Genomic DNA, 20,552 nt, shown 5'->3' with positions numbered 1-20,552 from the left:
CTCGCCCTACTGCATGTTGTTATATTAATTATATCGGGCAGGTGATCAAATTGAGAATTTAATTTAAATTAATGGCACTTAAGTGCGTAAGCGCCACTCTAGGGATCAATTACGAAGAAAGCTTTTAAATCAATAGTTCGATAGAGTAGAACCACTGAAAAACAGCATTTCGTTTTCAAAAGTCTGTGGCTGTACCTATGTTTTGAACCAGCGAGCGTCTTCAGCTAGTCTTCTCTTAAGACGAAAGACCTGAAGAAACAGATTTTTACTAATTAAAATCTTAAGATCACATCAGCATAGTAACCAAACATTTCGCAATCTTATCTTGCGCATTCCGCGTCTAATCTTTAATGACGAGCGCATATTTCAGCAGGCCGTTTTTTTCTAGCTTTTAGCTAGGTGAGTACGAGTGAATTTTGGGTGCCAGACGCCAGAGCAACTTAAAATCGAAAACCATAAAAACCAAATCGACTTCGACGCGGACTAAGTGTCAAAAATATGTACACACTACTTTAATGTAGGTATATTATGGGCAATTACATTATACAAGACTGTATACATATTTTTGGCATTTTGTCCGTGTCGATGTCGACATTAAGTACCTTAACAGCAGGTATAGTACACGCTACACGCATAGACGCAAAATCTGAGCTATTGGTGTTTGATTTTGAATACTCTTTTTAAGAGTACAGAGTTCAATTTTGTTGGATATGATGTTTGATAGAGTTAAAAGTTGAACATTATTGTTATGTAAGACTTAGGACTAGTGTCCGACCGAAGTTTCGGTTTCAGCAGAAATACCTAAACATGTTTCGCCGAAGGTTTGGTTTCGGACGAAACTAGAGCTAAACCGAACCTTTGGTTTCAGTTTCAGTGAGACACTTATATTACCACTTATTTACCAGAGGCTAAAAGCGCAAAAGCATAAAACGATACATTCTTCAATTGCATCACCTAGATTCTTGATTATCAGGATAACTAACATTGCTTCAATTAAAGTCGAATTGGCTCTATCTTTCGCCAGTCCATTAGAATTATTGGTTTATCTAACTGCTAAGTAATTAATTTACTGGATGAAGTATGGTTGTAAGGCTTATAATTGCTATGGCGGTTAGTAGTGCCAAACTATGTACTTTGCTGATAAAGATAAAGTACCTACTTGGAGTTTCGAACAGGTTGAGAAGGTCCAACATGTTCAAAAGGAAAATGCGAAGGATGCACCGCACCTAGGGGTTGTCATATGAAAAAATGTATTATCCTGACAAAAGTCTGGAGATATCAGTGATATCACCCTACAAATTTAAACTCAATGGTTTTATATTATAAATGGGCTTACTCATGGCCACAGACTAGCCGAGGCCAAGACGTGGCCTACGATGGAGCGAGCCTGCCCAGAAGGTGCCTGTTCACCCTTTGATGATTTGAAGGTTGCCGGGTTATATGAGCTCGGAAATATAGACGCCGGCAAGGAATTCCATTCCTTGGCAGTGCGCATAAGAAACGAGGAAGCAAAGCGCTTCGTGCGAATTGGTGGAATATCTACCAAGTAAGGATGGAAACTAAATATCATTTATAAAATGTAATCGACATTTATTTATGGCAATAAATATATAATGGCCTCCCGGTGAGCGACAATGGTATAAGTAAGCCAAAGGACATCGCGGACGTTTTTAGAAGGCACTTTCATGTCCAAGCACTAGCACGTACCGAGGTGAGTTCGTTTGGCACTGAGGCCAAATTGGAGGGGACACTGGTGAGATTTACAGCGAAAGAAGTAGCCAAAGTGATTCATTCAATAACGAGAGGCAAGTCCCCTGGCCATGATGGCCTCAGTGTTGAACACCTCCAACATGCCGGGCCGCACATTTCTAGAGTTCTGGCAATGTTATTTTCGTTATGCGTGAGTCACTCGTATCTTCCCCCCGACCTTATGAGGACTGTAGTTGTACCTGTAGTGAAAAACAAAACTGGAGACATGTCAGATACAAACAACTACAGGCCTATCTCTCTTGCGACCATCATTGCCAAGGTGTTGGATGGCATGCTTAATATACAGTTAGATAAACACCTTTCTCTCCATGATAACCAATTTGGTTTCAGGCCTCGGTTGTCTACTGAAAGTGCAATACTGTCGCTTAAGCATGTCATCAGATACTACACGGACCGTAAAACCCCTGTCTACGCTTGTTTTTTGGATTTATCCAAAGCTTTTGACATGGTGTCCTACGAGCGATTATGGAGAAAGCTTGAGAGCATTAATTTGCCTCAGGAACTAGTTAACATTTTCAGGCACTGGTACGGACACCAGGTCAACAGCGTCAGATGGGCAGGAGAGATGTCGGAGGAGTACAGGCTGGAGTGTGGTGTGAGACAGGGAGGTCTAACGTCTCCCTCACTCTTCAACCTGTACATGAATGCACTTATTGTCGAGCTCAGCGGTCGGCATATCGGCTGTCATGTGGATGGTATTTGCGTAAATAACTTGAGTTATGCAGACGATATGGTCCTGCTGAGTGCGTCAATATGTGGCCTTCGCACCTTACTTAAAACCTGTGAGGAGTACGTTAGTGACCACGGTTTAATGTACAATGCCGTTAAAAGCCAGTATATGGTCTTTGAGGTTGGGTCTAAACGAGTACTGGACGTGCCCCCTATATATCTGAATGGCGTACCTCTGGAAAGAGTACAACAATTTAAATATCTTGGCCATATCGTTACGACCGACCTCAAGGACAGTGCTGACATCGAGCGTGAGCGGAGGGCCTTATGTGTTAGAGCTAACATGATCGCCCGGAGGTTTGCAAGGTGTTCCTGGGACGTGAAAGTAACGCTTTTTAGAGCGTACTGCACGTCTCTGTACACGTGCAGCCTGTGGGCGAACTACACTCGGAAAGCCTACAACACCCTCCGTGTGCAGTTTAACAATGCGTTCAGGGCGGTGATGGGGCTGCCTCGCTACTGCAGCGCGTCGGGCATGTTCGCGGAGGCGCGCATGGCGTGTTTCTCCGCGAGCATGCGCGCGCGCGGCGCCGCCTTGGTCCGTAGAGTGCGAGCTAGCCCCAACGCCGTCCTGGCCATGATTGCCGACAGAGTCGACTGCCCCTACATGCGGCATTGTTGCGACCGGCATGTTTTAAAATAATTTTTGTTGTGTTGTGCTTAGTATTTAGAATAGTGTATGTTTAATGTTATTTATTTTGTTTAATGTAATTTTAATTTAATTGTATATTATTGTGATTATGAGTCCTCGTTACTCGAAATAAATGAATTTTATTATTTATTGAAAAGAGTGTCTTAAATGTCTCATCGCCAGTAGCCACTAAGTACAAAATTATGTAATTTTATAATTAAATAAAGCAAACCAAACAATGATACAACCGCGCACACAATATCCATGTGCGATGACATCATGCCTTATTGCCAATAAATGGATCGTTGCTAAAAGTAACAGGTTTTTTTTAATGCTACTTAGCAACATTTATAAAACTAAATACTAACTTTTACGTTTTCGCCGACAAAATTCAGGAGTAGGCTACGATGGTATGGCCACGTAAAGAGGAGACCACCAGACTACGTTGGAAATTTAGCACTACGACTAGGGTTGCCAACTATTTTTTGGTGGAATATAGTATTTTCCAGAATAAGGCATCAAAAATATAGTACATTTCAAAAAAATATAGTACTTTTAGATAAAATACTAAACATAAGTGTAATATACGTTTAATCGGAAATATAGTATTTTAGCGTACTATATATTTTTCCAAAAGTATATAGTACAGAGACCCAAATTTTGTACAATACTATATAATATAGTACGTTTGGCAACCCTAACTACGACTTTCCATCCCCGGTAAAAGAGGCAGAGGTAAACCGAAAACAAGATGGAAGGGTGCAGTGCTAAAAGATATGATTGAGTGCAGAGTATCTGAAAGCGACGTCGAGGATAGGGCGAAATGGAAGCGAAAGACACGGAAAGCTGACCTCATCACCATATGTGGGATATATAGCTTGGAAGAAAGAGAGAGAAATACTTTTACAAAACAGTTCAAAATATTGTATTGTCTTTATGCATTGTCATGGGTTAGGTTAGGTACACCTTACACCATACAATAACGCTTGTTTTCTTTACCTACTGCTACCATTAATAAGTTTTTAGATAAAACCTACAAAGTTGTTGACCGACTCTATATTCGAATGACTTTTTGAGATGCGGTTAAAAAATACTTAAAAAAGGAAAGTTTTTTAAAAACGAGTAGAGTTCTTCTAGATTCAAAATACACTAATTCCTATTTCCTACCAACAGTAGGTACTAGCTTTTGCCGTCGACTTCGTCAAGGTAGAATTAGTAGTTTCACATCCCACTTCCATTGTAAATTCCACCCCCTTTAAAATGATCTTCACACTTTTCGTCCTAATCTGTGCAGCGTGAAGAGGTAATATTTAATTATTTTATTAATATTATTATTTTATTTTATTATTATTTAATTTTTTTATTTATTTTTATTATTTTAGGAATTATTTTCGTATTTATTTTATTAACAGGGATAGAAATTGATAGCATACATTAATGACAGGATGCCGAAATCCTGAAATGGATTACTCATCACTATGCAGTATTAATCACACTGCAGTAACTAGTTTTGAACCGACATCGAAAAAAAGTGCTCAGACTTATTGAATTTTACATACATACATACAATCACGCCTATTTTCCGGAGGGGTAAGCAGAGACCACGGATTTCCACTTGCTACGATCCTGACTATTCAATTAGATTGACAATAATAATTTATTGATGTTGTGACGATGCGATGTCACGCATTAAGACTCATGAGTCGAGTGTAGGTATGTACCTACTTTTATCTAATGTTTTAACAGTTATATTTAGATGCGCTTAGCTAAAGTTTGAAGGATACGAGAAATTTCAAGAGATTTTACTCATCGACGTCAACTGAAATCCATAAAATATTACTTTCGAAAACCATTCTATCCTGCCCATATGTGGCTCGAATATAGTCTTTATTAGTAGACTAGGTATTTCAAAGATAAAAAGTCCGAAGGACATAAGCTAAAACAGTAAAGTCTATTTTTTTATTCGGTAGACTAAACTGACATTTCATAGTATGAAATGACATTTTATGTTCATACTATGAAATGTCATTTTAGTCTACCGAATAAAAAAATAGACTTTCCAGAAAAATAGAAATCCTGGAAATCTTGATAGGCGTCAGGAATCAGACCAGCATGGTCGCATTTTTATCACCTGTCATGCTATGCGTCACTTTCGCACTTACATATTTGTTAGAATGTGACAGCCATGGTGACAAATGATAAGGAGCCGGCCATCTTAGCCCTACTGAGAGGTGTTAGTTCAAGAATAAATATTAATAGAGTAGGAAATAGGTAATGTCAGTCGCTTAGCACCTTTGCATACAAACTTCTATACAGGGGGTATCTGCAGCTGACCAGTCTCCTACACGGATAACTGACAATTGATACACCTTATTACAAAATAATAAGGTCTAATGATGGTCAGAGAGTTTTCCTCTTAGTAATTAAGTAGGTACATAAGTATAGCATCTCTTCATTTTATTTATAGTACGTAGTCTATAGTCACTCGGGCATGATACGCGATCACAAAATTTCACGCGGCTGTGTCTTAAGTCCATGTACACCTAACCCTCTTGATGACCGATAACAGATGAACGCTATCGCGAAAAATCGTGATGTCATGCTGTAATTTGCACGTGTCGAATAAACCATGGGTTCGAACTATGTTTTGAGAGCAAGGAATCCAGGATATCTTATGTCGAGGAAAAATCCTAGCGCCATGGTGTTTGCTTGTAACCTGGTCATGCGACGGTTTCGCAACGGTGGCAATCTGTTATCAAAATTGTAAAATCTAGGGCAGAAACCACATAATTAAGGTCACCCTGTACGATGCATGGCATTACCTATATAAGTAGATACGTTTCGACTCTATTTTCAAAGTTGTAACACTTGTAACCCCGACGTTACCCCATGAACCGCTATTAAGTTACCATTTTTAACCTGCTTAGATAAGTAATATCTGGTACAAAAAAGCGCGCAAAAATATAGTCAGTTCAACCTATACTTGCGATAAAAGGCCGATTCTAATTTAACAATTTTTCACGGTTTTGATATTACCTCTATCACTTTTCACTTCAGTCAGTGAGCGATCTGCAAGGTCGTTTCAAGATAAATCACATAACAAATTGTTAAATCTAGGTAAGAGTAACGTAAGAACAAGCTATAGACTATTACTTATGCAAAAGTAGGTAGTAGTCTATATAGCTTGTATAGGTAGTATTAGTTTCTGTTATCTCTTCAAATTATTTCAGATATTTCGGATTGGCATTATACTTCTGTTCAAAATTTTAGTGCAGCGCTCCTCCTAATTTTTGCGTTCCCGGGAGCATCCTTGGCGTATCGTATGTTCATATTTTTACTTAAGCGACTATTAGGTATCTGACCTTCCAACTATGGGAAAGAAAATAGACCTTATTGGTAATACCTAGTCCGGTTTACACACGATCGTTTTCCTTCAGCAATGAGCAACGCTATAACGAACATAAATTCACAAAGATTCAAACCAGTGTGAACTTAGCTTATGTAGCTCATATTAATGCAGAATTCGCCATAAAAATTTACACGTGCTAGATGAGATCACGCCAACGTTAATTTAACGCAAAGCAAACCTCTTGATAGTCAGTATCCGCGGAAGAACACCCGAGGGATCTAATGATCAATCAAATACCGCTAACAATACTCGTAACATTCTTGAAGAAAATCTCAGCTTACAAAGTTGAGGTATGACTTCATAGGAGATTGCGAAGGAAGGAACTTGAACGTTGCTCCTGATGACCTAACTACGGAAGACCTAACTAACTACGCCAATTGCAACTATGGGGCAAATGCAACTACTCCAAAAATACAAGGAGTCTGCAGCAAGAACCACGTGTATTCATGGCGCAGTTTCGCCTTTTCATAAGAGAGTTGACACATGGTATAAGTGGCTTTAGCTTTAGACAAATTTCTTTCATTTTTAGTGTCTGTGGGGAGAAAGAAGAGTCGTGGAATGTATGGGGCCTAAGGGCTAATACATTCCACGACTCTTCTCTTTCCGAACAGAGTAGTTGAATTTGGTCCATGTGGTTGCAATTGCCCTAGCTGGCTGACCTTTTGACCTATTTATATTAGGTATATTAGTAGTCTATGCATACAGGTACCTATGTTTGTGTTTTGAGATTCACCGTAGCGCCAAAAGTGATGATTTTAGTGAATAAGGTGTTTAGTCGATTCGTTTTAATGCGCGGGTGACATAATTATGTCACATTTTAACCGAATTTGTAAGAGGAGGGATTTTTACGAAGGCTTGGACTTGACGACCAGCGTTTTATTTGTATGCAATCATGCAATTACTATAATTAGATCCCAGGATTTTTAGAGTGATTACAGGACTTTTGTCAGGATATTCCATTTTACATATGTCAACCCTAGACGAAAATTATTATTGAAGTTATTGAAGAGAGCCGTGATCCTGAGTCCTGTAAGAAATATGGATAAAATAAAAACCGACATAGTCCGCCCCCGCGGAAGCCCCCTGCAACAGTCAGTTATCTTAATTCCTCAATTGACTGCGTCGATTACAGATATACCAGAGGAATGATAATGCTCTATCTAGCAACCATCTAAGATCTACGTACATTTGTGCTATTTCCATCGCAACTAGGGAAACCACTATACGGCATTTTGTTTGATAACAGTTTATTGAAGTAATGATATCGCATTACGACTCTGTTGGCTCCTATGGAAAGTTTGGGAAACAACAGTATCGCAAAGGAAGCATATTACATGTAAGTATATCCTCTTATAAGTACCTAACTGACTGGTTCAAATAAACAAGCAACAACGGTTGCACTCCGGGAGTGCCGATAGAAGTGAAAACTCACCTCACTATGTTACCGACGCCCGGTAACACGATACATACGTTTAGCGGAGGTATTCTATTTATTTATTATATATTATTATCATTCTCAAATAAGATCACACTTTTTCATTGACATGTTTATTTACATACTGCCATGACAACGTCAAATTATTTGAACATACTTAGGTAAAGAGTCTTGAAAAGGAGTCCGCAACATAAATGTCAAATAACATTGAGTTTTTCTTTATTGATTTAAATGCTATTTAAATTATGAGTGGCCACCTTACGGGGCTTACGGTCACGTGATCGCCTTACGCCCCTTACGGTCATGTGATCGCCTGACGCTGTCTCGAGTTTATCATTTTTTCCCCACCTCAAAAAGTGCCCAGCGCCGCTAAAGAAGTTTTCACTTCAAAAAAAGTTTTGAACACAGAGTTAAAAAAAAATAACGCTTTGGATTCTGAGTAGAAAATGTTAGTTTAGTTATATCACCACTTACGAAGCCCTTATAAATAACTGATGGTCGCCTTTTGGGGTAGGCCCGTAAGGTGTCATGTTTCAACTGGCGTGAGTGTCTTAATGTATATGACTATTCAAAAATATGTCACATTTCAAGGTCAACAAATTGCAAAATCATTTTGCAGCGCTGGTCACTCGGAGAATAAAAACTCTACTAGGTTATTAATAGACTATCCTACCCACTGACAATCCAACCTCTAGACTGAGCTTAGGCCAATTCTTTCATGAAATCGATGCTGCCAAAAATACGGGGGTGCGGGGGGACGAGGTGAGCGAATCCCGTGCCGTGATTGGTCCGTTCAAAGACACTGACCAATCACGGCACGGGATTGACTCGAAGATGGAGTAACGCTACCGTATGTGTGGCAGAGGGGGTAGCGCGACTATGCTATGTCTAAAGGTTGTATTGTCTGTGATCCTACCTAACGAATACCATTGTTTTAAGGCCTTGTACTTAGGGCGAGCCCCTTTTGTTACAACCAGACTTTATTTGGCGCAGATTTATTGCAAATCCTATTTTGACAGGCACTCCACCTACGCAAGTTTATTGAAAAAATGAACTTGCGTAGGTGGCTCTTGATGGCTCTAATAAGGTAAAAACCTAATTATGATGGTGATGACCAGTTGTCGAGGTATCCCTCGTAAATAGAGTTCTCCCCTTTGTTATTTCCACTTCACGCCATTCGACGCGGCGTCCTCAAGCCCCAAATAAAATTATATTGTATTTTCCGACCCTTTTTAAGGTAGGTAAGTAATTCATACGTCAAAAACTGCCACCCGACTACGGATTTTTTTAGGGTTCCGTACCTCAAAAGGAAAAAAACGGAAGCCTTTATAGGATCACTCGTGCATCTGTCTGTCCGTCTGTCTGTCATAGCCTGTTTTCTTCGAAACTACTAGACCAATTCAGTTAAAATTTGGTACAGCATCTGTCTGTCCGTCTGTCACAGCCTATTTTCTTCGAAACTACTAGACCAATTCAGTCTGTCACAGCCTATTTTCTTCGAAACTACTAGACCAATTCAGTTGAAACTTGGTACACACATGTAACTTTAACCGCAAATCTATTGACAAGTCATTCATCAATAGACATTTCATAAGTTTCATGAATCATAATAACATTTCCGTTTAGCTTTACCGAGTAATAATAGGCCATTGAGATTTGCGACGGTGGACATAGATTATTGCAAGGACGGTGCAAAATACGCTGATACGGCACTAAATTTATCCGGTGCAGTAATGAAGACTGATGCCTGTTGCACGACTGTAAATAGGAACCTACTTAGTTATCAGATAGGTGGGACATACCTATACATACTAACAACACAGCTGACCATTGCACATTTTATGGTTTTACAATAAGATTTAAGTACCTACGAAGTCTTTTCTGACCGAACTCTAGTCATTTTTTTGAAAAAAAATTCTACTCAACGCTCATATTATAGCCACAGCAGATTACAACGCTCTTGAAGGGATCTTGGCGTAAAGGTATGTCGTTGCGAAAATAAAGACATGATATAAATATAGGATATTTTTATTTCAACATCAACTCTTCTGGGTTTACTTACAGCTACAGTATCAAAATAAATCTTTGGGTACGGAACCCTAAAAACATAGACACATAGACAGATAGACATCCACTAATCTAGACTACACAATATGTGGATTATAAGTACTACCAACACTGTTAAATGGAACGCCATCAGCGCTCAACCTGTTATTCCAGTATTAAATTCAAAATTCTCATTGATTTTAATGTTAACACTTAAAATAAAATTAAAAATGATGCCTCTATTTAGCCTATGTTACAGAATATCACTTTAATACTGAACAAGCGTACACATGTACTTTATACACTTGCTCAGTACCGCAAAACCCTCCAACCTGCAAGGGAATTGCTAACCCTGTTTTAAATCCATACTGTATATGAACTGAAGTGTTCGTCATCCCGATGGCTTCAGCATATTAATCTCATTGCCTCTATAAGAAAATGCCTTGAAATCTCCAATTTTCTGGCCGTCCTTGTATAAGAATAATCTAAAGCATGTATCACAGAAGTAGGCCGGGTCAAATGGGACTGTGGAGCAATTGGTTACAATCCATTTGGCTCCGAACTCAGCACAAGTTGTGCAGTAGACGGTTTGGTTTTGTGAGACAGCGGTGTGGGCCGGGTATTGCTTGATGGAGAGTGGGTCATCGGGGTTGAGCAGACGTATCTCTGAGAATGTGAAGAGATGCTCGCAGTTGCCTTGGTGGACGTAGACCTGAAATTATGAGATTGGAGTGATAATTTAAGGTAAATCTATGTTTATGAAATGCCAACATATGCAAAATTACAACTCTCGTTAGTCTACAATTCTACATTTGCAAAATACTCAAAATGGAACGAACTACGTGTAAGCTTTACGTAAAATATTGGTTACTTACTCATTCATTGAATATTTTGCAGATGATTGGTTTAACATAGATTCACGCTAGGAAACTTAAGAGTGAGATCACTGCAGTCTGCACTTCTTCCAAGACACATTTTACAATTATAAGTAACTGTATTTTTTTAAATCTTGTTTTATGTCTTCTTCCATCAAAAGGCTCATAGTCATAAAATAAATGATAAAAAATATTTTTAATCGGTATACTTTCAATTATTGTCTTTATGTCTTATAAATCTTATAATAAGCACATTTAAAAATGTTTATAAAATGTTGAAAATGTTGTTAAAATCAGCCATTTCAAATCATTCATACCTCTTTTGATCCATAGATAACATAGATAACCTTTTTTACATAGATAACCTAGACATCCTCTTTTACATAGATAACATAGACACAGTTAAAATGATAATTTATAACATGGACGTACCTCAGGATGTCCCAGACGCACAATCAGATCGTCCAGTTTAGTGGAATGTAGGTCCTTTGTTTGAAAGTCCCCGAGGCCCCGAGCCGTCGCCCATGCGCGGAGGCCGGCGCTGCGGTCCGAGCAGCCCGGGCGGCCGTCCACGTAGAACACGTTGTTGATGAACAGAAACCCAGAGGGAAACAGGTCCTGACAGTAAAGTTGGAGCTTATCAATCATTGTGGTATTGAAATTAGACTAATATTTCACCGGGATCACTCCCTGTTTGATAAAAAGGAAACCTGGGGCCGATTGCATAACAACTTGTAACTAATAATATTAGCGAAAGTCTCTTTCTAATCAAAGGAATTGAAAAGAGACTTCCACTAATATTATTAGTTACAAGTTGCATGGATCAATTTTTATCGCCTGTCTCTAAGCCCGTTCCTTACGCAGTTACTTGTTAGAATGTGACAGGCATGGTGACAAGCGATAAAAATGCGACCGTGCTACCGCCGCAGGCAGTGACGGATTTGCAGTCTTTGCCGCCCTAGGCCCCAGGCCCTGTAGCTGCCCCTTTCTAAGCACCCATCATATTGACTGCATTTTGAGTTATTTCTTGCTATCATCAGCGATTTTTTTGTCACAACTTGCCGCCCCTAATATCTTGCCGCCCTAGGCCCGGTCCTACTTGGCCTTAGGGCAAATCCGCCACTGGCCGCAGGTTGGAAATTAAAATGATTATAATTATAGTGTTGGATTCATGTTCAAGGTTGTTAAGCTCGAAAAAACCCTTAAAATCTCGCTAAAAAGGTTTGAAGACTACAAGTATGAAAATTGCAATGAACTAATCTTTGGGTTCAAAGTATTGTCGGACAATGTTACTTATTACGAGAACGTGTTATGAGAGTTGAGTAGAGTACGACAAGGGATCAGCGTGGCGTAAAAATAGGTTTTGGTAAGTTAGGGCATTTAACATTTATTTGTGTGATGAGCACAGATATTTGTTCCCGAGTCTTGGGTGTTTTCTATGTATTTATGTATTTGTATATTATATATATCGTCGAGTACCCACAACATAGCTTGAGCTTACTGTAAGACTTAGTCATGTAAGAATGTCCTATAATATTTATTTGTGTATGTTATAGTTTGTAGCTTTCTAGTAGACCCCGAAGGCTTATCCTATTGTCTATTGTTCAGTAAAACCGCACGTGCTACTTACCTGCAAAAAAAGGGTCCTAATTATTCTATTTGGCACCTTAGCGCGGGCTAGTCCAACGCTCAAAAAACCAGTGTAGCTGCGCTCTCCGATAACGCGCCTTTGTTACGCATCTCGATGACACATTTTAGACTGGTTCTGTAGCGTTCGACTCGCCGGCACTCAGTAACCGAAGTACCGATTTTATATGCAGGTGGTTGTGGCACGTGGCACGAGCGAGTTTTCTTAACAATAGACAATAGGATTAGCCTTCGGGGTCTATTAGAAAGCTACAAACTATAAATGGTTGGCAACCTTGGCTACAGCGGCCGGTTGCTGGTGCGGCGCGGCGGACACGTCGACGCGCATGCCGACGTCGTTGGCGCACACCACGCGGTCGCGCAGCGCCGACAGGGGCTGCCGTCCCGCCAGCACCAAGCAGCGGCTGAACACCGAGTGGCGACTGCTCACCTGATAACATATAACCAGTGATCGGGGATTTCTATGCCACACCGCGGGATATCAAGTCGAAATGGTAATATGGATACGCCACTTGGCCCGCGATAGGAACAAAACTGTTCGAAAAGTAAACGCTATTTCGGTGTTGGTAATTCGTTTATAAAATAAAGGACTGTAACAACAGTTGTAAAAACAGTGTTGGTTATGATTTAAAGAAAAAATATTATTCAAAAAATTATTAAGTTTTCAATTTTTCAATTTCAATTTTTCAATTATTAATATTAATAATATATGCAATGCATGATTAATTGATTAACAGTAACATGCCAAAACACTCCTATATCGCACACGAATCCCGGAATCCCGCGGCATATCCATACTAGCATAATGATTGAGGTCATTCACCCCAAGTGGCATAGAAATCCCCGATCACTGCATATAACACACTATTCAACTATGTATTTTTTTGAAAAGATGTGTCCCGTCGAGTTTGTTGCCGGTCCGATATTGGGATACCCTCATCCAATTGAGCGGGGATTCAAATCTTCTCGGGGCAGAGGGTTGGAGCCGGTGTAGCTTTATTTGACGTTCATAAGCTCATTGTAATATGCCTACTTGAATAAACTATCTTTTATCTTATCTTTTATGTTGTAAAGAACAAGCAAAGTGGAGGAATACAAGTCTGAAAACGGAACGGGCTCCAAAACAGTAGGTAGTATTTCTTCTTTATCTATCTGGACAGACTGAAGCGCTAAGCAATTCTGCTTTATAAAGTTTTTCTTTTTAATTGCAAGCAGGATAAGACTATAAAAAATTCCTTTCCATGGATGGCCATCTATAAAGTAACTTACATGTTTCTCCTTAATATTATATGGGAAGGGTCTATATATCCGCACGACGTAGATTATATCTCTGCCAGGCTCTAGGTCTGGTTCGGACGCTTCCTCTCCATCTTCAGCCTAAACGAAACAAACAAAATTCAAAGATGTATTGTTTTATTGTATTGTACAACCACCAATTACCACCACGATTACCAAAAATTTTATCATAATTTTAAGTGAATCTATTGCTATTTATTTTGTAATAAACCTCTATTTTCAATGTTTCAACAGAGATATTACTGATCTTGTTCAGGGATTACCAGTGTAACCTGTGTCAATCGGAAATAAAGATAAACAAAATAGATACCATGGTACACTTGTTAAATACTATGATTTAATAAGTGTTCAAAACATGAGACTTTTAAATGTTATTAACATTCCCAAATTCGCCAGGATGAAAAACAACAGATGGACAAAAGTAGCAACAAATTGGAATCCAAAAATTGGTAAAAGAAAAAAGGGCAAACCAAAAACAAGATGGGAAAAAGACCTAATAGAAACAATAGGAAAAGACTGGAAAGAAAGGGCAATAGATAGACAAGAATGGAAGAAAATGTTGGACAAATACTTAAATATATTAGAAAAAGGCGATTCGGAAGAGGCCTAGGTCAAAAAGACCTTACGAACATGCATGTAGAAATATATATACATATAATGGTTAAATGAAATGTTAACAGTTCGTATAAGAAAGGCTTTAATAATAATAATAATAACGAAGAAAGATAATAATTGGACCGCGAAGTACCGTACTACAAGTATTCACCTGTGCCAGTTCTCGAGAATGGTCGTGCCACGCTCTATTGGGATCGATCTATTATCACTGACAGGACTATTGTAGCCAATAAGCCTGACATTGTGATAATAGATCGAGCGCAACGCCGGGCCGTGCTCGTTGACATCACCATCCCCCATGATGAGAATCTCGTGAAAGCCGAGAAGGACAAGTCCAGTAAGTACCTAGACTTGGCTCACGAGATAACCGCCATGTGGGATGTTGATTCGACGATCATTGTCCCGATAGTTGTTTCAGCGAACGGTCTAATAGCGAAGAGTCTCGACCAACATCTTGAGAGACTCTCGCTAGGTGGTTGGATCAAGGGCCGGATGCAGAAGGCGGTGATCTTGGACACGGCGCGGATAGTCCGCGGTTCCTCTCTCTGCGGCCCTGACCACCGGTAGCTTGGGCCCTGCCCCGCTGCCGGCGGCATTCTAGGTTAGGTTTTTTATAATGTGTTTATATGTTTTTTTTTTATTGTTTTGTAAGTGTTTTTATATTTTACTTTTATATTCATATTATAAAAACCCTAACTTAAGAGAAAAGATAAATAAAGAGAAAATAATAATAAAAACATTCCCAAAGCCTGTACCTGTGCAAGTGGCATGAGCCGTGTGCCCCTATACTTCAGCTTTCTCTGGTAACTGGCATTAGGATCGCTAGCCATACGTAACCGATGCTTCCTCACAACGCACAGGTTGCTGTGTTGCTCATTGTACTCTCTGTTTTCCTCCTCGGAGAACACTGACAGCGTGGGCACTGAGGTTGGCATTACTAGCTCACTGCCAGTCCTTAGCAAATCAGGACTGAAATCATAGTTTTAATTTTAAAGGAATTAGAGTAAAAATAGTGTTTATAGTGATATCAGTGTTGGCCGAAAGTTAATGCAAATTGAAAATGCTGGCCATTAACCATTATAAATTGAATCGTAAACTATAATCGTCCGATACGGTTTAAGGTTCAATTTATAATGGTTAATGGCCAACATTTTCAATTCGCATTAACTTTCAGCCAACACTGAGTGATATCAAATGGACTGATACATTATGATGTCTGTAAAACCAAATCACTTCCTAATGAAAAAAAAAGATTTAAAACATAATTACCTGCAATCATTGGCCAGATTTTCAAACTGTTCATCATTCAGATCACAGCCAACAAATTCCCTTATCTTTCGTGAATAAAAGTCCTCAATATGTCCTTCAGGCCCAGGCCGACCAAAAATTGGAAGGACATTAAATATATCTGGAAGGTTCTTTGCAATAATCGGTGGAGTCACTAGGTTTCCCTTAACATTGTATATTTTTGGCCCAACATCCGGGCCATACAGATCAATTTTTCTTTTTGCATGATCATAATCATAAGCATCCTGTGTCTCTGTGACTTTGAAGGGACTAAAATGTTCTCCCATTTTTTCTGTCCCAAGTGATGCGTATGATGAACGGGATAATTTAGAATTTATTGACTGAACTGAGTTACTGTTTTGTTACTAATTTCGGCACTATGAATAACGCTTTGGTCTTCCTTGCCGTTAACAGGATTATTACAATCGCTATCCTGCAGCCCTGAGGTTGTTGCACAGTCTGCTTCCTTATCAATTTACCTTTAGAAATCAGATTTAAACGAAAAATGTGGGAAGAAAATAAACCCAAATCCATTATAGCCAACCCAACAAAAGTGATCAGATGAAAATAAAAGAAAAATACATCTTTGAATTGTTATATTTTTTTAAATCCTTTTAGCAGTGTTGCCAGGCTATTATTTTTACCCGCTTTTATCGAAAATTTCCCATAAGCTTTCGTACGAAAGTACGAAATTGTGCGGGTGGCGTAGATTTACACTTTTTAAACATTTATTAATTATACGTTCTAAAAACGAAGCCCGAAACAGTACAAAACTTAAATAAATAAAGGAATAATATAGCTGGTCAACCAAATCTTGTCAGTAAAAAAGGCACGAAATTCAAATTTTGTATGGGACGATATCCCTTCGCACCTACATTTTTCAAATTTGCCGCCTTTTTCTACTGTCAAGATCTGGTTGACCAAGTATATAAATAAAGGAATAATATAGCTGGTCAACCAAATCTTGTCAGTAAAAAAGGCACGAAATTCAAATTTTGTATGGGACGATATCCCTTCGCACCTACATTTTTCAAATTTGCCGCCTTTTTCTACTGTCAAGATCTGGTTGACCAAGTATACCAAAGAGTAAAGTAAGTATACTTGGTCAACCAGATCTTGACAGTAGAAAAAGGCGGCAAATTTGAAAAATGTAGGTGCGAAGGGATATCGTCCCATAGAAAATTTGAATTTCGCGCCTTTTTTTACTGACAAGATTTGGTTGACCAGCTATATATAGGTAAAAAGAGCCCTCTTGAAGCATTTTATGGAAACTCATTTGAAAGCACCATCTCTGATTCTCCGCCGAAACTAAGTATGTTTGTTTGCGTGCACAACTACATATGTATCCATACCTGTACTTTCGTTCCACATAATATTAGGTCTACTTGGGCGGTTTACAAATCCATTTTTTGTTACAAGAAACCAAACAAAAAATGGACTTGTAAACCGCCCAAGTAGACCTAATATTATGTGGAAAAGGTTAATGTTATCAATAATGGAATAAAGAAATAAACAGAATATTAAATTCAATATGTTTATTGCATACATGTTTTACATCACATTATCGCTAGGAAAGTACAATTTTAGGTAAACAATAGAAAAGAAAGCGAGTGTGATGAAAAATTATTCGCACACAAGAAAATACATGTTAATAAGAAAATTTGAATAATTTACTACGCACAATACAAGCACATAGTCTAGGCATTGTAGCAGATTTATCGATAGTGGCGTGCCTTATCAAAAGTAGGTACTTATTAGATACCTAACACGAAATAAATTTACTCTAAAATAGCGTCATATTGCACAAAATAACACAGAACTCAACGCACTTTCTGGAGGTTTTCACAACAGGGCATGGCAGGGCAGGACAGGCATGTGTTTTCATTCGGGCTATAATCTAATTTCCTCCAGCACCATAACCAAACCATAACGAAGAAAATGGCTCAACCATCACTAAAATATTTTTAATTTACGCTCTTCCAGCGCATAGCTAAAAAATTGCATGTCTTGGCCATATACCTAGTATTATATACTTAGATGAGCTATACGCGTGCGCCCGTGAGGGACAGAACATACGTAATGCGACCAAATTAAAAACACGTTTTGACGTTCCTGACAACCTACCAAACATAACCTACGTAATTTGGTCGGTTTATTTCAAAAGCGCTTTCTCTGCTACTCATACTAAAAGTTCCATAAGTGCATCTCGTTCGGTCAACTGGCTCCTCGCCCATTTTATGTATATATGATTGTACCTCTTCTTGGCGGTTATGCAAGTGTTGCCAGCATAAACAAACAGGATAATTATAGATGGTCAAGCAGATCTTGTCAGTAGAAAAAGGCGGCAAATTTGAAAAATGTAGGCGCGAAGGGATATCGTCCCATAGAAAATTTGAATTTCGCGCCTTTTTTCACTGACAAGATCTGCTTGACTAGCTATAAATCACATTTTAACAAAATTCTTATTTTTTCGCAAAATTAATTGAAAATTATAATAATTAAAAATACTAATTCGTACTTATTTTTATTTTAATATTAATGCCACTAAAATTATATGAATTTTATAGTGACATCTGGTGATGTAGTTTGTGTAATCGGCAGTCAACTTTACGCAATAGTATGTTGTCGGGGGCAAAATATAGAAATCGCCTGCATCTTTAGTGACGTTAACTACATTTCTAGTGTCCTCCCCCTCTGAAATATACTTATAAAACAATGAACTTGAAAACACTTGCCCAAGAATGTTGTGCGTTTTAATCAAAAATCACACAGTTTTGGCATCGATCTCTGGCAACACTGCCTTGTCGATTTGTCAGTTTTACGTCAAACAAAATACTCAACTCAAAACAAACCATTGCGATTTTAATTTACCTCAGAATTAGGTTTTCTTTCAGTATTTTCTCGAAATGCTTACTTTGTGGAATTTGTTTGAAGCCACATTACTTTGTCTCAATGCAGTCTGCGTACTTCACGAAGAAAGATTTATGGTAAAAAGTAAGCATAACCTCTCTTCCTTAAATCTTGCAGCTGCTGTTGAATTTAGTTAGTATTTATGTTCTAAAATCGCATGTACTTATTTCGTGTTTCAGTGGGATGGGGAGCTCAAAGTCACAGCCAAGGATTTGAAGATCAGTCAACAGTGAAATACCAGATCTTAAACTTAGTTAGGTCCATAAGAACAGTGACGAGAAGTAAGTTTTTAATTAACTTTTAAAGTGCAGTCAAACTTGTTCTATTATCATTTCATGGCGAATTTCAAGACCGAGAACTCTATTTCTCAAATCATGTTTGCATTGATTTTTGTACTTTGCATGTTGTATTCTATATTTTAAACTCTTGTTTTTGTTTGCTGTTTTCGTTCTCATGATGTTCAACAACATAGTGAGGTACATATGTATCTCTCATATTTTATATGTAATTTTTTTTTTCAGTTCCGCTGATTCTACTAAACATACTCACTATCATATTCAAGTTACTATTGGGATAATACAGTTAAAGAAGAAGCAAGATTTATAACAAAAACCCAAATAACTGCTGCTTTGGTAGCATGCCAGTGTATATTATTACTGTTGATTGACATGGTTTTAAAGAAACTAAAAGACACATACACTATGAGGTATTCAGGGAGGTGGGGGTGTAGGTATTCTTTATGCATTTATTTTAATTTCCACCCAAGCTTCAGCTTTAGCATCCAATGATTAGTCAGGGCTGGCTGGAGTGACCAAAATGTGTCTGTTAGGGGCTAAAGGTCTCATTTTGTTGATGTAGAGTTCTTAAAGTAACTAAAACTACTACTGGAATGCGATCTATTGCTGATAAAATAAAGCCGATACATGTGTACAGTAAAACAACATTACAGAAGTTAGTTTCCGATGCAATAATCACATTTTCCACCTGAACTTAATGGTACTAAAGTTATGGTGGATATTAGAATAATCTGCAAAGTTCTTAGAGAGATCTTACATTGAACAAAATCAACAATAACCACTAGCATGCTGTCTTGTCTGAAGTAGAAGTGAAGTGTCTCTAATCATAAGAACAAATATCATACCTAATGGTTGTTTTATTTCCAATTATCTATGTAAGTTAGGTTTCAGGGCTCATTTAGATGGCGCGCGAACTGGCATGCGATTTTAGTTAGGTACATTGCGGACCATTGAGGTTACAGCAATTCAGCCGACCGATCAAATAATGCTGTGTAATGAAACTCACATTCGAGTTCTCGCACTGTCTAAATGAGCCCTTATTATGCCCTTATTGCATAAACTCAAACTTGCTGCATTTGCAAGCGTTTTATTAATTAAAACTTATATCGCGTATTAAACTATAGATGGTCAAGCAAATCTTGCCAGTAGAAAAAGGCGCGAAATTAAAATTTTCTATGGGGTGATATCCCTTTGCGCCTACATTTTTCAAATTTGCCGCCTTTTTGTACTGACAAGATCTGCTTGACTAGCTATAGGTATATTTTTCAATTTTTAGAGTGGGCTCGCACGAGCAACTATGTCTCCGCAACTTTATATTTTGTTTCTGTCGCACTTGACTTCGACACTTGAGCGCGATAGAGAGAAAATATAAAGTTGCGGAGACAAAGTTGCTCGTGCGTGCTTACTCTTACTTTGGGCTCCCTCTAGTGTGGGTTGCCATGTAAAATAATGTAAAAGCTTTGACTTTGACAGTTCAATGTCATCCCTATTACAATGTTGCCAGCTTTAAAAGCATACCTTCATTGTAGGGAAAAAAGTAGAATCTGAAAAAAAATTTTTTGGTCCGAGATAGTGAAAAACAAAACAGAACTATTATCGTACTCGA

General features: G+C 38.4%; 2 protein-coding genes across 2 annotated transcripts; one reads left to right on the top strand and one right to left on the bottom strand.

Annotated features, from left to right (window-relative positions):
* Positions 1–10,336: 10,336 nt before the first annotated feature.
* Positions 10,337–16,145, bottom strand: LOC134656400 (snRNA-activating protein complex subunit 3). The gene is made up of 6 exons (XM_063511928.1): positions 15,723–16,145; positions 15,209–15,422; positions 13,812–13,919; positions 12,817–12,972; positions 11,328–11,513; positions 10,337–10,732 (listed from the first exon to the last, which is right to left on the bottom strand). Exons 1-6 carry the CDS (start codon positions 16,025–16,027, stop codon positions 10,412–10,414), a joined length of 1,290 nt encoding a protein of 429 aa, XP_063367998.1. The 5' UTR covers positions 16,028–16,145; the 3' UTR covers positions 10,337–10,411.
* Positions 16,146–18,585: 2,440 nt separating this feature from the next.
* LOC134656385 (immediate early response 3-interacting protein 1) lies at positions 18,586–19,307 on the top strand. The gene is made up of 3 exons (XM_063511906.1): positions 18,586–18,734; positions 18,830–18,931; positions 19,172–19,307. The coding sequence occupies exons 1-3, from the start codon at positions 18,647–18,649 to the stop codon at positions 19,225–19,227; spliced, it is 246 nt and encodes an 81-aa protein (XP_063367976.1). The 5' UTR covers positions 18,586–18,646; the 3' UTR covers positions 19,228–19,307.
* The last annotated feature ends 1,245 nt before the right edge of the window (positions 19,308–20,552 follow it).

Source organism: Cydia amplana, chromosome 18 (genome assembly GCF_948474715.1).
Source record: "Cydia amplana chromosome 18, ilCydAmpl1.1, whole genome shotgun sequence".
Lineage (NCBI taxonomy): Eukaryota > Metazoa > Arthropoda > Insecta > Lepidoptera > Tortricidae > Cydia > Cydia amplana.
This window is presented reverse-complemented; position numbering and strand designations above follow the sequence as displayed.

Coding starts and splice junctions, on each gene's coding strand:
- LOC134656400 (XM_063511928.1), bottom strand. CDS start 16,027: ATGGGAGAACATTTTAGTCCCTTCAAAGTCACAGAGACACAGGATGCT. Junction 15,423..15,722: donor AATCTGGCCAATGATTGCAG/GTAATTATGTTT, acceptor CTATGATTTCAG/TCCTGATTTGCTAAGGACTG. Junction 11,514..12,816: donor AACCGGCCGCTGTAGCCAAG/GTTGCCAACCAT, acceptor CTTTACTGTCAG/GACCTGTTTCCCTCTGGGTT.
- LOC134656385 (XM_063511906.1), top strand. CDS start 18,647: ATGCTTACTTTGTGGAATTTGTTTGAAGCCACATTACTTTGTCTCAAT. Junction 18,735..18,829: donor AGAAAGATTTATGGTAAAAA/GTAAGCATAACC, acceptor TTCGTGTTTCAG/TGGGATGGGGAGCTCAAAGT. Junction 18,932..19,171: donor CATAAGAACAGTGACGAGAA/GTAAGTTTTTAA, acceptor TTTTTTTTTCAG/TTCCGCTGATTCTACTAAAC.